This window comes from Natrix helvetica (assembly GCF_964273705.1).
Source record: "Natrix helvetica genome assembly, chromosome: 2".
Lineage (NCBI taxonomy): Eukaryota > Metazoa > Chordata > Lepidosauria > Squamata > Natricidae > Natrix > Natrix helvetica.
This window is the reverse complement of record NC_138552.1, coordinates 246,567,035-246,584,134: the sequence shown is the minus strand read 5'-3', so window position 1 is coordinate 246,584,134 and position 17,100 is coordinate 246,567,035. Positions and strand designations below refer to the sequence as shown.

The window sequence follows — 17,100 nt, the reverse complement described above, 5'->3', positions numbered from 1 at the left end:
GCTCTCTCTATGAAGGAGAAGACTCCCGACCTTTTCCCGGAGGTTATAAATAACCGGGTCGCTTTCGTGTTCATGAATCGCTCCCTCTCAAAGAGCCCTCATAGTTCAGCCTCCTTTTCCCGGGGGCTCCTCGTGCTTAGGAGCGTCTTCCCCACTCCGCAATTTCGGCGGGAGGCGGGGGAGAGCAGCCGATCGGCCAGTAGCTTCCTTGAGGCTTTCTAGGACTGGCGGGCAGCGTCTTCAAAACCGTGGGTGCGATTTCTACAGACGTGTTTGTGCGCCTGTGATCATGAATGGACGCGTGTTTTTGAACAATCACACATACACACACACACACACACACACACACAATTATGTTTATATTTTACAGAGATGAGGTGGCTGTCAAATGGGATTTAGGCAAACTGAAGCATTCAGTTAGAGTTTTGCTACTGACTTTCAGATACTATAAATGTAGACTGTCTCCCTGTCTCTTAGTGTAATGCAGAGACACAAAGAAAAAGCATGATTAATAGATAGTATATAAAGATACAAATATAGTACACCAAGGGAAATTTCTGAAGCGGAGAAGGAAAACAAATATACGGCTTGTAATGTTTGCGAAATGAGCTGGTTTAGCTTATTTGCTGCCAGTATAGCTGTGCTAATCTAAGAGAACCATTCTAAGTGTAATAAATAAATCAAGTAATGATAGAAAAACAATACAGAATAGTACTAAGATGATACACGTGTTAACTATATTCTGTTTTAACTGTGTTCTGCTAATTATGTCCACTGTCACCTTTTTGTCCTAGCCAATTTGGGGAGTGTTTATCTGTAATATTTTGCTGCAGTGCCTTAGCATTTGAAGATACATGATTCCCATTTCCCTTGTTTCCCATGATGACTCAGTCATTAAAAATGTACAACTGAATCTAAAAATGGCATCTTAAGTAAAACCTCTAAGGTAGAGGGCAGAAATTTAAAAGATGAGAACATTAAAAAGTTGTTATAGTAACTTACTTTGTTGATTTTAATTGAAATTAAGAGGTAAGTAGCTGGTGTTGATTTTTGCAAAGAATGGATTTGGTCTTGAAAGCCTGTTGTCAATATTTGTGATTCACTTCCTTGGAATAGTTCTTTTGGTATTTATTTCTTTTTGTAGGAATCTTGTAAAAGTGTAATAATAGCTCTTAAACTTCATGGAAAGTAGCACATAATACAGCAAAGACATCTTGCCTTTTTTCAGAATGCTTAACTTTGGTTTTGTTTGCATTATTCAGTGGACAGAAGATAAGGCAGCAATATAATTAACTCATAAACCATCTAATTTATTGTGTCAGTGACATTTGTGCACTGCTTCAATGGGGTACAAAATCAGTTGGAAAAGCAATTTTAATTGGTACTTATTTTAAAGAGAGTAATTAAAGAATCAAAAGAACCAACATGTGATTTTAGAAATCTTGGTTAAGAAGACAAGTTTATCAACCCACTCAGGACTCCCTTGACCCGTTTTTTCTTTAAAATTAATATTATCAACATGCCATTTTGAATTTCATATTATATAACAACAGCCTTCTTCATGAAACTCAATTGTTCTATATACCTATAAGTGATGTTGTATGAAGATTCTTTCCCACAGTATCCATGTGATAAATGTGCCTTTAAAAGTAATCATTCACATAAATCATGTAAAATATTTCATAGAGATGATTTATCTATGTAACTTTTCCAAGGATGAATTCATACCAAAGACAAATGTAGTTGAATAAATCTAAGAAGCCTGCTAATATATGCATCCCAAAGTACTTCTATTCTATTTAAAATTTTTATATGAAATTGCTTTTAAGATAACTGGAATGTTATGTCAGAAATAACATGTATATATGCAAAATATCAATTATCTATCTCAGTGTTATCAGCAGCCTGGTAGCAAAGCATGGTACTTGGAACAGAATAGTTTAGAATCTTGAACATTTTATTATTCTCAAAGTATTTATGGGTTCTTAATTGCTGTATCATATTGAAGTTTTCCTAGAACTATGGGTATACAATTCAAGTTCCTAGATCCATGATGGCAAACCTATGGCACGCATGCCACAAATGGCACACAGAACCATCTCTCAGGGCACATGAGCCATCGGCCGTTGCTCTTCCGGGTTCTGGTGCACCGCCTGGTGCTCATTCGCACGCCAGGAAGATGATCTTCTGGTTTCCGGCACATGCATGCGCACCAGCTACCTGGTCTTCCAGTTTCTGATGTGCTTGCACGTGCGAAGACTAGCTGGCTGGTACACATGCATGTGCTGGAAACCAGAAGATAATTTTCCTGGTGCGTGCATGCACACCGGTCAGCTGCTCTTCCGATTTCTGGCATGTGTGTTTGCATGCGCGTGCTCCCGTTTTGGCACTCGATGCCAAAAAGGTTCACCAACACTGTCCTAGATACTCAAACAAAATAGAACTTCAAATTTTCATGAATCTTCAAAGTTTGTATCCATTTAAGTTTGAAAGGAGACCTACAGATAGTTTTCATTTAGCAACTGACTCATTTAGCAACTGTTGCTGTTATGATTGTGATTAAAAAAAGTAACTTTATCACCAGTCCTTGCATTTTTGACCTTGGCAAAGGAAAGCTGAAGTAAAACAGTAATTTCATGATGTTTCACTTAACGGACACCTGTCAGGCACAAGCAACCAGAACCTCTCAGGAATAATCTCAAAGCAGAAGCTTTATTGTTATTTACCTGTGTTACAAGAATCTTGCCAAACTGACTGTATTCCCTGGGGAACAGTCAGGTAAGTCAGATTTATCAGGTACTTAGGCGCTGAGGGCACAATGGCAGGAGGAAACAACAATCAATGACTTAATAGTCAGCCCTCATCACCCCAGTTAACAACTGAACAGCAACACAACCAGGTACCATATAAATACAAAAAAGCCCAGTGCACATATTCTGGAGAGAGAGAAGTTCCCTGATGATGGAGTCCAGCATGAGCCCGAAAGCTTGAAAAAAATAAACCTTTGGTCCCAGTGACTCTCTCAGACTGGATCCTATGACATTATCCTGCGATATGTACATTTACTGTACCTTCATTTCAGTGATGAAATGTAAAAAAAAATTGCTACTGGTCTCTGGGTGTGGCTTGATGGGTGTGGCTTGGTGGGGGGTCATGTGATTGGGTGGGTGAGGCCAACTTTAAAAAAAATGTAAAGCATTTTTTACTACCTATTTGCCTGAACCGGTAGTAAAAAATGCTTTAAGAACTGGGGAAAAAAGATTCAGCTGTGCTGTGCAATCGTCGGAACCTTTTTTCCCCACTTTTTAAAGCATTTTTTTTACTACTGGTTCAGGTGAATAGGTAGTAAAAAAATCTTTAAAAAGTGAAAAAATAGATTCTGACGATTGTGTGGCACTGCTGATTGTCATGGAACCTTTTTTTCCACTTTTCCTGCCGGTTTGGGCCAATAGGCAAGGGAAAAATGCTTTAAAAAGCGCGCGGGGGGGGGGGGGAAAGCTTCCGACCAGTTTGCAGAACCAATGACAATCGTTCCTACTGGTTTGCGTGAACCAGTGCAAACCGGTAGCATTTCACCCGCTTCATTTGCAGTCAGATAAGACTTCAGGGATTCTGCGGGAGTTTGGGACCTTAAGCTTGGCCTCCTCTTAATACCTTCCTGCTGAGTAGTTGGAGATTCCACCACATCATATCACTTAATGACTGAATTGCTGGTCCCAGTTATTAAATGAGAATCAGTACCTGTACCCTTTTCATTTCTTTCACCAAGAGTCATTTCTCAAGGAGAAATCTATGGACTGTGGTCATATTAGAACTGAGAAGTGATTGCAACATTTAGATATACTTTGTACCTTCAGTGACTCTGTCCTGATGTAAAAAGTATAGGTTCTTCCTTTAAACCTGATTACCTGTGGCCATGTGTGGCTTCCCAGATCCGTTGGTGTCTCCAAAATTGCTCCTGAATTGGAATTGCATGCATAGGGCTATGGACTTCACAGACTATCTATAGTTTAGTCTATGAAAGAGTTCATAGTGGCATATAAGGTAATCCTTTAGATTTGAAGAAGACATGCTGCTGTGCGGTTCATCTATGGGCACAGTGGTGTCCATAGTTTTGTTCCAGTTTGAAAGCACAGAATCTAGTGCTCATGGGTTTTTACAGGTTTTTGATGGTTCCTGTCTGGTGGAAACTTTATAACAAACAATTCACCAGTGGGTTCTCTCAACAGCTGAAGCTGCTAGTTCCTGTGGCTAAAATTTCTTTCACAGTGTCTTGCAATGCTTGTGTGAATGACCTCAAGACCTTTTTCCAGAGTTCAGTACATTATACAGCAATTGGCAAGGTATATAGTGGTCATCCATTATGATGATGAGTCCTACCCATATCTTCTGGGCTCTCATAATCAAGGGCCCAATGCAGATTTACTCTTTGTGAGCCAAGACCTCCAGATTGGAGACACGACACATGCTGAAGATGGAGTGCAAAGTGCACATGTGAAATTTCTCCAGTTGTTTGATGTATCTTTGGTTCAGAGTTGATAACTCACATCCATATAGGAAAGAAGGAATGATACATCTCTGTAGACTTTCAGCTTTGTGGAGATATATATGCTGTGTTGATTGAATACTCTAATATGAAGCTGCCCCAGTGCCTAGTTGATTTCGCTGATTTTGGAGTTAATTTCTTTGTCCAAAGATTTATTACTCAAGATGATGTTTCCCAAGTCTTTGAAATTGTTTGCATTGGTTAGCTGGGTGTCATTAACATTGTTTTTTGGTTCTATGGCCTTGATGTTTTACACCAGCTGGTAACGTACTTCAGTCTTGTTCAGGCTGATAAACAAGCTGAAGAGCATAGCAGAATCTGAGAACTTGTTCAGCTGTCAACTGTAGATTGCTGACTTTGTGCACCAGGAGCACACAGCGAAGAGGGTTTCTTGAATAACTGTATAAAGGTACATTGTGTGTTCAAGTGGCAAAAGTGAAAGAACTGTCCATTAGATATTTGATGTATACTCCTTCAGACCATGGATAGCAGGTAACAACATACAAGCAAAGAACAGATTGAATGGAACTGAGACTAATACAAAATCCTATTATCCCACTGGAAATGGCAAATGCAGCTGATGTATCACCATTGTAAAGAACCTGTCCTGTCATTCTGTTGTGGAGTAGCTGAATCAATTTTATGAATTTTCTCAGATATTTATTTTAGGATGATCCAGAGAGCCTCCCTGTTTATAGTATCTATGTATCCATTTATTTGTGCAGTTTCAGTAACTGACACCTAAAACATCTATCTTAGTTCATCACAACTAGCAGGTGGCACACTATTGGCTAGATGCAGAAAGTAATCAATGTTTCATATCTAATTTCAAAGGGAAGCAACTTTGGCCGTCTGAAGTAGCTATTAGAGTATTTTACAGGACTTTAACAATTTCCCTCTAATCTTGAATATAAAGATAACTCTATTTCTTGCACCTCTACGACTTTATGTCTTATCTGTTCTTTTTCTGGTGCCATCCAGATATACTGGATTGTACTTTTCATAATTACATATGGAATTTTCCAAATCTCCAGTTAGTATGATCAATGTATACATGAATACATTGCCAGACTTGGATAAATCCGCATGGTGGCCTAGTGGTAAAGAGGATTGCTTCCTACTCCGAAGGTTGAGAGTTCAATCTTAGGTAGCAGCAGATGTTGCTCTCCTAGGGCACCAAGAAAAATATCTGCTGTGAACTCCATGTGGCATCAGGCCAGTAAATGCTCAGCTCTATCCAGTTGCCCCAACTCTACCCCAAATTAAGGGATTACAGGATTATAAAATGGGAGTATTGCCAGACACTTGGCAATATTCATTCATTTATTCACTCACTCACTCATTCACTCATTCACTCACTCGCTCATTTAATATGTTTGACTAACCACTTGCCAAGTTAGTGGCTAACATTCATTAAAAATGACAATAAAATTTCCAGCAGAAATTAAAACACCTTATACCTCATATAGCTACATCAATAATCTTGCTACAGATGGGCTTAACTAACTTCCTTTCAGGACTTCTAGGTAAACAAGATAGAAAAACATGACTGCATGAGCTAAATCTATTTTACTGTAAGGTACGTTTATGGAATGTTGCACGTCATAAAGTACAAACTTTCTGTTGCCACTTTTAACTATCTGATATATTAGGATGGGTCCTTTCTAAGCTGCTTCCTCTCACCATTAAGCCCTTGTTGGCTCCCCACTACTCTTGTCTGATTGTTGATCAGGAGATTGTTGATAGGCAACATTGCATTCCATTGTTCCCCATTACATTTCCTTGCTTGAGGGAAAAAAGCAGTACTTTGGGTTCATCTCTTAGTTCTGTAAAGATATATAAGTACTGTTTGCCTTTACATATTTTTCAAGTTAGCTTTACAATGGAAGGAAGGAAGGAAGGAAGGAAGGAAGGAAGGAAGGAAGGAAGGAAAATTGTGAATACAATAAAAATCCTATACTTACTGAGTTGTATGGTAGGTATAAAAGATTTGTGTAAAATTCCACAAGTCTACCAATTAATTCTTTATTTAAAACATTTATATAATTACTAAATTCTGAGTGATTCCCAGTCTTTGACAACAGTTTTCTCCTCAAGTTAACTATTCCTTCTCTAGCATTAAAAAAAAAAGATTCCATATTGGAAATATATGAATTCCAGGGGGGGGGGGAGGATCAGTAAAACAAAAGTTCCCTGAATTCATATGGACTATGAATAGCAGTTTCTGCCATTTAAATTATATAGTGGTAGGCATGGTGACAATTCTGTTTTTCGATAAATTGTTGAAGGAGTAGTGGTTTTGTTTCATATGTAATATAATGAGAAAATACATTTATTATTTAAGTAAGTCAATCAAACAATTCTGAAAACAATTCAAGGTTCCACAAGCAAACAAGTATGTGAGATATTGCCTTCCTTGAAATCTGTGTATTTGACAGACATAATGAAGTACTGTGTTATATTACTATAAACTACTGAGTTACCTCAATAGTTTGCAAGACGTAAAATTGAATGAGTAAATAAATAAATGAATGAATGTGTTTGCCTTGTTGTGTAAAGTGTTTTCAGTGACTTACTTTCATGCTGAATTTACTAGAAGTCCTGCCCTGTCGTTTTAAATGCCAAGTTCTAATACCTTCTTCTAGATGAATGTATGTGTGATTAGGTCAATTGTTGGCAACATTAGAATTGTTCTATGTTTGATTTCATTAATCTTAAGCAGAAAAGAAATAACAGACAAAGGTCCTGGTGGAAACAAAAAGCCACATTGAAAAAAGGAGAAAAAATGCTAAGGTTTCAAAATGGAACATATATAGCAGTGATGCCTAACCTTTTTGTTGTCGTGTGCCGAAAGCGAGTGGATGCATGTGTTCCCCCGTGGGCCCCCTGTGCATGCATGCATGATCCCCCTGCATGCACCCCACTCCCCACATGCATGCATGACCCCCCATGTTCCCCCATCCCTGCGCATGCACATATGATTCCCCTGCATGCACCCCATCCCACGCATGCACGTGCAACCCCCTGTCCCCAGCATGCATGCACATCCCCTGCATGTGCCCCACTCCCATTGCATGTGCGGCAGAGACCTGAAAACCAGCTGGCTGATGGGAGGCGCCCTCACATGCACAGTGGAGCTGAGCTGGGTTGACAGCTCGTGTGCACACAGAGAGGGCTCTGTGTGCCACCTGTGGCATGTGTGTCATAGGTTTGTCATCATAGTGTTGATTTGTATGCAATGACTTTCTCCCCAATTCACATATTAAATTAATCAGACAATGGAGACATCCTTTAGTTAATAAGGTTCTGCATTGTATCAGCCCTTTTTTTACTCTGCATTAGATGACATGGATATCTGCTTCTACAACTTGATCTTAGATTTATTTGTTTATTTTTATCATATATGTATAGCTGCCCATCTCACATGAAAGTGACTCAGTGTATAGGACTTAATAAAAAACAATAAATATATATATATAACCGTCAATTAAAAACTATAAAAACATGAGAAGATTATATTTTAGTCACTAAATTTAAAATCAAGTAATGCTATTGTCAAACAATTATAAATACACACTTCTTGATCCAAAGATGTAAATTCAGTACACTTTTCATAAGTACAGATAAAAAAGAATGACTTCATACAACTAAGAAATCAAAGAGTTTCAGAGTAAGTAATGCCACATGCTGTTACTACAGAATGTAGGGTAACTAATGAGGCCCTACCAATACCCCACATTGCTTCCATCTCCACTCCACTTTTTGGCCTGTAGGGATTTCAGGAGATTTGCAGCATTGTTGTAACAAGTATTTTAAATTTAACTTCTGTTTTAGTGGCTTTCTAGAAATGCATAAATACCTTTTTTTCCCTTGACATTGTGAATGGCATCATTACAGTTCTCTCATTAGCATCATAATGACTCTAACGGAATACTAAGTGAAAATGGAATAGTTGAGAAAATGGAATAATCTATCACCCAACTGAACTGCACACATGTAATGAAATTTTAACCTCCAGGCTGCTTGGTTGCCTCAGGGTGTTTTCTTAATGTATTCACTTGGCTGGCAACATGGAAAGCCTGTGATAGCCTAATGATTATAAAGTGAATTCAATTCATATTTCATCTGGGCTTCCATACCACTGAAGTCCAGACAAAAATTTGCAAACCTTTATCAGTAGAGTTATAGTATAACTTGAAGTTTGCAAGCATGCAAAAAAAATATTTCAGAATAAAAATTGAGGAGGTGGGAAAGATCATTTGCCCAAAAGTCCATAGAATATGAAACTGAATGATGGAGAGGGAAAATAATAACAAAATGAGAGGCCTGTAGAAGTGACTAGCTGGATAAGAATAGATATGTAAGAGAGCTCATACATTTTGATGGCCTTAATGAAACAAGAATCTTATAGTATGGTTACACTACTGAAGAATTGTTATATCTATGTTAATACCACTGGATAATAGCACTAGGTGAGATGATCTGTCACTATGGGTTGAAGTATCTGGAATATGCTGATGATACCCAACTATATTTTCACCCCTGGTCATCTAAGTGATACCGTTGCTGCTCTTGTGCGGTGCCTGGAGGCTGTGGGGATAAATGAGGGACAACAGGCTTTGACTGAATCCTGGCAAGACTGAATGGCTTTAGGTACATGGATCTCCAAGATCCAGGACTTTGACATCTTTAGTGCTGCTTGATGGGGTGATGCCAACCCAGGCGGATCCAATCTACAACTTGGAGGTTTTCCTGGACTCATGACTCCTGCTCAAAGACCAAGTGGAAGTCATGGCTAGGAAAAGTTTTGTGCAACCTCAGGTTGTGAGCCAGTTGTGGTCTCTCCTAGATCAGGAGTCCCTGTACTCAGTCATTCAAGCCCTAGTCATCTCACAGATGGACTATTGCAACACTCTCCACATGGGGCTATTCTTGCACACCATTTGGAAGCTACAACTGGTGCAGAGTGGAGCAGCATTGGCAGTTTGTGTAGCCCCAAATGTAGTGTGGATGGGTTTTACATTGCAAGTTTTTGGCTTGGTAATCCTATAATCATTAGTGAGGAAGCCCCAAGTGCCCCCCTATTGTGGAAAGTTAGTCTAAGTTCTCAAGGAGAAGATTGATTTTCTGTAATCAAAGGCACAGCAACAAAATAACAAAAATATCCCACTATTCAATCAAGTGAACTAAAGATAGTACGCCTCCCATAATATATCAAACATAACATTTATAAGAGATTTGGGGTGTAGATTCAGATCCAGATTGATAATTTCCTACAACTAAGTGAATCTTGCTCACAGCCATTATGTCATGTTGATGTGAATGAAAATGATGGGACATTGTGTAAATGACACAATGATTTACTTTGAATCATTTAATTTGAATTCATTCTGCTACCTTCCTTTGACATGTAGAATATTCATTGAGGTAAAAGTGGAACACATATTTCATCCTTAGTCCAATAGAAATATTGCCAAACTTTAACCATTCATTTTTGGCAATTAAGAGAGATAAACAAACAGTAGCTTGTGAATCGAGCTGTAGTCCTTCTATGCACAAGAGTAGGTAACAACAATCTCTTGATCGTTGACTGAAATGGCAGTCCAGAGGAAATCTGGAATCCCCCTCATTTGTAATAGTCATTCTTAGTCTCTTAGTCTCATAAGAACAATGAAGAGGGTGAGAGCACTTTTTCATTTTCTCAAGGGATAGATGGAGCTCTAGGTTGATAAAGTCTACAAAGTCTATAAAGAAATGTCCTTGTTGTCTTAAATGAATTGAAGTTTCCAGGACCAGTCAAATTATGTTGTAGTATGTTGAAGGAGCTGGCAGAAGTTATTTCAGAAGAAATGATTGTTATCTTCAAGGAACTAATGTAAGGGCAAACATAGTTCCAATATTTAAAAGGGATGAGGTTTGGGGAAATTATAGAGCTATTTGTTTAATGGCTATCCCAAAATAGTGAAGTCACATTTAAAACAAAAGGGAGAGAAGTTATAGTCTAATATGCAGATGACATCAAACTAGAGAGATTGGCTACTATCTTAGAATACAAAATCATAATCTAAAATGAGCTCAGTAGGCAAATTTTCAGAAGTGGTTTGCCATTACCTGCTTCCTAGGGCTGAGAGAGGGTGACTGGCCCAAGGTTATTCAGCTGATTTCATACCTAAAGTGGGACTAGAATTCACAGACTCCTAGTTTCTAGCCTGGTGCCTTTAATCACTGCATTAAACTGGCTTGCTGACCATTACAGGATCAAAGAAGATGCAGCAGTAAAAAGGCCCAAAGCAATTTTGAGTTGAATTAACAGAAGTATTGTTTCTAGATAGCAGAAAGTAGTATTTTTGTTGCAATTAAGCTGATTAGACAATATTTGGGAGTATCGTGCCCAATTTTTGGAATCACACTTTAATAGAGATGTAGAAAAGCTAGAAAATTTTCAAAGAAAATTTGTCAGGATGAAAAAAGATTAGAAGCCCCAAGCTTTATGAGGAAAAGTTAAAAGATACAGGCATATTTAATTTGTCAAAGTTCTTACTAGGAAGAGATATGGTAGGGGTCTACAGATTTCCAAAAGACTGATCTATTTAAGAGGGGCAGATCTGTTTTCTGTTGAAACTGAAGATTGGCTTAAATAATTTAAACAATTCCTATCAACTCATCTATTCTTTGAATCCCCTTTAACTTCCATTAATCTGCCAGGCAGATTATAATTCTTAACACAACATCAGCTTTTGATTCTTTATTTATTACCAGCACCAGTGCACTCTTACTTTGGAGGAAACTTGCATTTTGGCAGTCATCAAACCTTTTCAAAATATTCAAGATGGAAAACAGAATTATTCTTGTTTCTTGAAGAGTAGGAAATAGAGCTGAGGAGACATCTGGCTCGTGTGCCAAGGAGTATATGCGTTACTGTAGAAAGCACATTGTAATGTGGGTTGCCTCTCCTTCTCAGAAATGCTGCTTCTCCCTCTCCCTTTCCTTCTCTTGCAATGGGATTGGATAGATGGCTTACAGCCTGGCTCTGGCCCCGGAATCCCTGCTCCTGTTTAATATTCTGCTTGCTCCACTGATGTTGTGCTTGGCTCCTGTGGGATTGCAACTCACCGCTTGAAACCAGAGCCAATTTTCTGTCTTAATCTCAGTGTTTTGACTGGAGGCAGATCCAGTTCAACCCAATCGGAGCTGGTGGAAACAACTACCTAAGAGTCTCGCTCTGTTTAGCTTGGGGAGGGAAAGAAGAAGGAAGAAGGGGTTGGAGGGGAGACAGACAGATAGAAAGAAAGAAAGAAAGAGAGAGAAAGAAAGAAGGACAGAGAAAGAGAGGCAAAGAGAGGCAGCCCAACCAACAAGCCACTCGTAAGAGACAAATATACAATGCCGTCTCTGGCATCGCTGCATCTGTAGAGAATAAAGTGATTCTTCTGCAGTTGGGCATATCGCTCAGATTGGTTTGGTTTCTCTCTCTCTCTCTCTCTCTCTCTCTCTCTCTCTCTCTCTCTCTCTCTCTCTCTCTCTCTCTCTCTCTCTCTCTCTCTCTCTCTCTCTCTCTCTCTCTCTCTCGTGCTGTAGAAGAAATCTGAATTAAGAATCGTGAGCGGCAATCGAGGGCTTTTGGGCAGACGGTCAGTGAACGGGGAGAAAGGGCTCCCCGTTGCTTGGGGAAGGGCTGCGATCCTGAACCATTTGGCTGGACGTAAGACGAGACCCCGGGGTCGGCGGCGTTTCTACATGCATTGCGGAGGAAGGGGTGATTGAGTTCTCGGGCTCGTCCTCCCCATTTAAGCAATAGGTGAAATACAAGGTGCTGAAGGGAAAATCGGAACCGACGGAGACGTTCTGAGCCGGCTGCGCGAACTGACTGAGGCAATCGGCGTCGAGAGGAGGGTGAGAGAGGGCAACGGGTGCAGAAGGCAAGCGAGAGCGGGAGGCACCGGTCCCTCGGGGCCGTAGGAGAAGGCCAAGGGCTCGGCGGAGATACCAAATGCCAGCTTGACTGCAGAGCGCAGGCACGCAATGGCCGCTGCCGGATAAGGGTATGCCAGGGCAGGGAGAGCTTCGCGGGAGGTAGGAAAGGCGGCGGCTGCCCGACCTGACCAGCCGCCCTATCTTTGTCTCCGTTTGCAGATCGGAGGCGCCGCGATGACTCTGGTGCTGCCCCTGAGCAGCTTCTGCGAGCCCATTGTCTCTTCCGAAGGAGCCGGCGAGTTCCAGCCGCTGTGGGAAGCGCGCTGTTGCAGCAAGAGCAGCCCCGCCTCGGATGCCGCCGGCGGCGGCAGCAGCAGCAGCAGCAGCAGCAGCAGCAGCAGCAGCAGCAGCAGCAGCAGCAGCAGCAGCAGCAGCAGCAGCAGCAGCAGCAGCAGCAGCACCGCCCAGGGGCAGGCGCAACAGCCGCCGCCGCAGGGTAGCGACGGCCGGACACCCGTTGGGCAGCCTCCGCCCTCAGGTAACGCTACAGATCAGCTCGCCGGCTTCTCCTGGAGCGCAATGCAGCGAGTGTAGAATTACTCCCGCTGGGTTCCTCCCAACCGTCCTGGGAGGTAGCGGGTGCTCAAGGACTGACTGGTCAGAAATCCACCAGGAAGCTTCCATGCTAGAGGGGACGTGAGAACAAGTCCCAGTCCCACGTCTTAAGCACTCCAGCACACACTGAGTCGTTGGCTGTTGCTAGGTTCTGCTTTCATTCCTCTCCACAAACAATTTGTCAGGCAGATTTAGATTTGGAATGTTTAGCTCCGGATTATTACTCGAAATTTAGGAAAGGCCTGAACTGATACAAAATGTTCAGCTTCAGAATCGTGTTTGTAAAGCGGGTGAACAAACCGGCTTTCCACTAATGGAAATTTCACCAGCAGGGCAAGAGGCAAGAACCCTTCAGTTTTGGCTGCTGCTTTCTCCCAGTTTCTGGTACTCAAGAGGAGAGCTTTGTCCAAACATGGGCATTTCATGCAGTTAACATAGTAAGAGGCCACCGATGTGAAAGGCAGGGGTGGGGTAAGGGGACTGATGAACCAAAAAGAGAGGCATTAGGATAAACTGCTCTAAAGAAAATCTCTGTAACATAAAAGTTAATGCTTTTCATGGAGAAGCTTTTGCTTGAACTGTTACTGATCATATGGTTGCTGTGTAACATTGGATGGTGATATCTGGTCTCTTGGCTGCTTTGCTTTCCATGTTGCAAAAGCAAAAGGGGGGCAATCTGTGTGCTTGTGTATGTGGTGCAGCAATGATTGTGACTTCTGATGATGAATTAGATTTAGTGCAGGCAAAGGCCTCCTTTGCTGGGTTCTCTTGTCAATGGATTGTCTCTCTAACATCCCCTTTGTCTTACTCCATTCAAGGGTAATAGTTCAATTACTTTTTTATTTATAATATTAACTTTTCTTTTTGCTGGCCTTGCGCCCTCCTCCCCTTAGTGGCTCCTCTGGCAATGGCCCCGCTATGGCCAAGAGATCCTCCTGACCTTAATTAGGGCTGGTGGTCACATTAGAGAGGACCTGCCTCTTTATGTCTGTGCTGCCACCAAGTAAATCCAACTTCTAGTCAGATGCTTGATAGTTTGTTTTTCAAAATGAGAGGCATTTTCCAACTTAATCTCCATTTTCCTATGTGAATGGTGCAGATAAGCTTTCAAATTTACATAACATGTCTTTAGACCTTATAAACTGAGGATGATATGATAAAATTGTGCCTAGATTGGGTCACATTAGGCAGTCTGGTGGAGCTACTTGTATGATGCTCCATAAAAGGTGGACATTTTTGTTCCAAAATCAAACCAAAGTCACAGAACTAGATATCAAATAGAATTATAGCACATCTTTATTTTTTATCATTTTGAACTATTTTAGTTTTGTATGGCAGCATATTTAATGACAAGGCTCCCCAGGTAAGCTGAAATGTTATGGATTGCTTGGACCAGACTGTTAAATGATCCCCATTTAAGAATAATTTCCCCCCCTCTCTCCCCCTCTCCCCCCTCTCTCCCTCCCTTTATCTCTCCCCTCCCTCCCTCCCTCCCCCTCTCTGTATTTCACTCCATTGAGTTCCTACAGTAAGTCTGTCTGAATTTAGGATAAATCCTGTGATCTTTAGGGACTTTCTTCCAGAGGCAATTTTGATCGCAGTATGGTGGTTTAGGTCCCTTCATTGCTTTGTGTTTGTGAGAAATAAAATAAAATAGTTTATAGAGCAACTCTTAGCTTTGTGTTGGATCAGCACTTGTTGAATTGAAATCTCTTTTAACAAAAGTTATCCAAAACAAATGCTTGGAGTGGATTAACTTAAATTTAAAATAATATTTGCTTAATATGAATTCAATTTGTAATATGAATTGCTGTACATTACAGTAAAAGCATTCCTTTAGGACAGTGTTTCTCAAACTTGGCGACTTTAAGTCCTGTGGACTTCAACTCCCAGAATTCCCCAGCCAGCTATGCTGGCTGGGGGATTCTGGGAGTTGAAGTCCACAGGACTTAAAGTTGCCAAGTTTGAGAAACACTGCTTTAGGAGGAAAACAGACAAAGCTGAGGCTTATCATGATTTATTCCTAACCACTTAACTATGGTTGAGATGTATGCATAGAAGAGTCTTTTTCAATAAAGGCTATTGACCCATAAGGAGAATCACTGGGGGAGGCTGCCTCAAGTGATAATGAATGAAGTGAGAGCTGCTGGTATATGAACCCAGTGCCAAAAATAGAGCTTTCTGTCTTGGAAGCTTGCATAGTTCTCTTGCTTTCTGCTTCTGCACATTAAATGAGACCATAGAGTGCATACAGTCACCTAGCTGCAGATTTCCCATCCTGAGTTTAAGTAAGCATCTTAACTGGACTGGAGACCTCTCTGGTTCTTCCTTACCTCTGATTTCAATTATATATGAGTATATTATAGTTGCTTTATGATTCTGCATATGCTTAAATATGCCTTACGTTAAATTTAGCTTTAGATTGCACACTAGAAGCATGATTTAAATATATGTTACAAAAGACCTCTAGGAATGAAGGCTAAAATTTAAAATGCATATTAATAAAACAAACTGGATAGTGATCTATAATGCATTCCCCATCCCCATTGGCAATGGTTTAAATCTTTTAATATTTTCTTTGTAGTACTACAAACATTTTTAGTTGCCAAAATAATATTTTAGACATAAATAACTATATATACACGTATCTCAACTTTGATAGCTAGCATCAAAAACAATAATGGGGTTAAGTCCTTCAGTATTCTCTTTGAAAATGAAGTTTGTGCCCACTTCATCTTGTATAGCTTTTGTTTCAAGTTTAAAATAGCAATGGGAAAATACAATGATTCCCAAGCAGGTGCCCATATTAACTGCTAGCAATAATTTAAAAAATACTCTCTGTGGTAGCACACTGTCTGATTGGACCCAGACTAAATTATGGTATACATCAGTCTCTAAAGAGTTCAGAGTATTTACATTTTGGTTACCTGTTCCAAATCACTTCCTTTATATTAAATTTAAAGAACATTTCAAATTGGTTTAGAGCAAATTATGCATATTTGGTACACAAATTACAAATAAGATTTGTCTACCCACAGGGATATTGTTTCTTCTTGTCAGAAGGAGTCATACAAAGCTACTTTATTTTCTACAATAAGAGAGCCATTGTGAAAGAGATAAAATTTGGAAAAATAAAAAAAAAATGCATGCACTTGAGACAATAACAGCAGCATCTTCCATTTGTCTACTCACAGTTCAGAGGAAATTATTTATTAGAAGATTGACCAATGAGAAATCAAGTTCTACAGGCAATATCTCATTTAAAATGCCATGATGTGGTTTTGGGGGTGGGGAGAGCATAAAATATTGTGCCTTCATGGTACAAGAGAAGGCTGCTTGTGGAGATGGAAGTTGGCTGCAGAGATTGCTAGGAAAAATCTGCTACTTTGGTGCTTTCAAGGATCTAGACCAGTGTTTCTCAAACTTGGCGACTTTAAGTCCTGTGGACTTCAACTCCCAGAATTCCCCAGCCAGCTATGCTGGCTGGGGGATTCTAGGAGTTGAAGTCCACAGGACTTAAAGTCGCCAAGTTTGAGAAACACTGATCTAGACCAAATAGAGGTTTTAGGTAAGAAAAAAAAGATATGGTAGCTTTGATATGATAGCATCAAAAAACCAATGGGAGGAGACATTTCTAAAAAGTGGGAGGGTTTACAAGCCACCACTTTGTCTTTTTCCCCTAGTTGCCTCAGCAGGTTTTATAAAGTGGGAGTTCCCCTTCCCAAAGGAACTCTATGACTTTTGGCTTCCATAAAATTGATTTATCCCAGCAACAACTCATTCAACCTTATTCACATTTTTAATAGCATCACTCAACAACATATAAGCATATGATAAAATATGAGATAATGAAATGTGATATAAAAAGTGTTATTTTCAAGAATATTCAGGAATAGAGTAGCTGCTGTTTATTAGCAAGGTATTAAAATTATTATTCTTTTTAAGATCTCATACGTGCTAATTCTAAAGAAACAGTTCAGCGTTGAAAGCTGCAGGGGATTTTTTTTCCAGATGGGTTGGATGCG

General features: G+C 40.1%; 1 protein-coding gene across 4 annotated transcripts in view; it reads left to right on the top strand.

Annotated features, from left to right (window-relative positions):
- The window catches only part of SERTAD4 (SERTA domain containing 4), a 28,180-nt gene that overhangs the window by 1,080 nt on the left and 10,000 nt on the right, over window positions 1–17,100 (top strand). Inside the window, exons 1-3 of one of the 4 annotated variants that reach the window (XM_081942252.1) lie at window positions 9,542–11,911; window positions 12,125–12,588; window positions 12,680–12,998. In XM_081942252.1, coding sequence (XP_081798378.1) covers window positions 12,695–12,998 — 304 coding nt within the window. In that variant the 5' untranslated portion in view covers window positions 9,542–11,911; window positions 12,125–12,588; window positions 12,680–12,694. Of the gene's footprint in view, window positions 1–9,541; window positions 12,589–12,679; window positions 12,999–17,100 lie in introns of those variants that run through there. The other 3 variants (XM_081942253.1, XM_081942251.1, XM_081942250.1) reach the window with 3 other exon arrangements.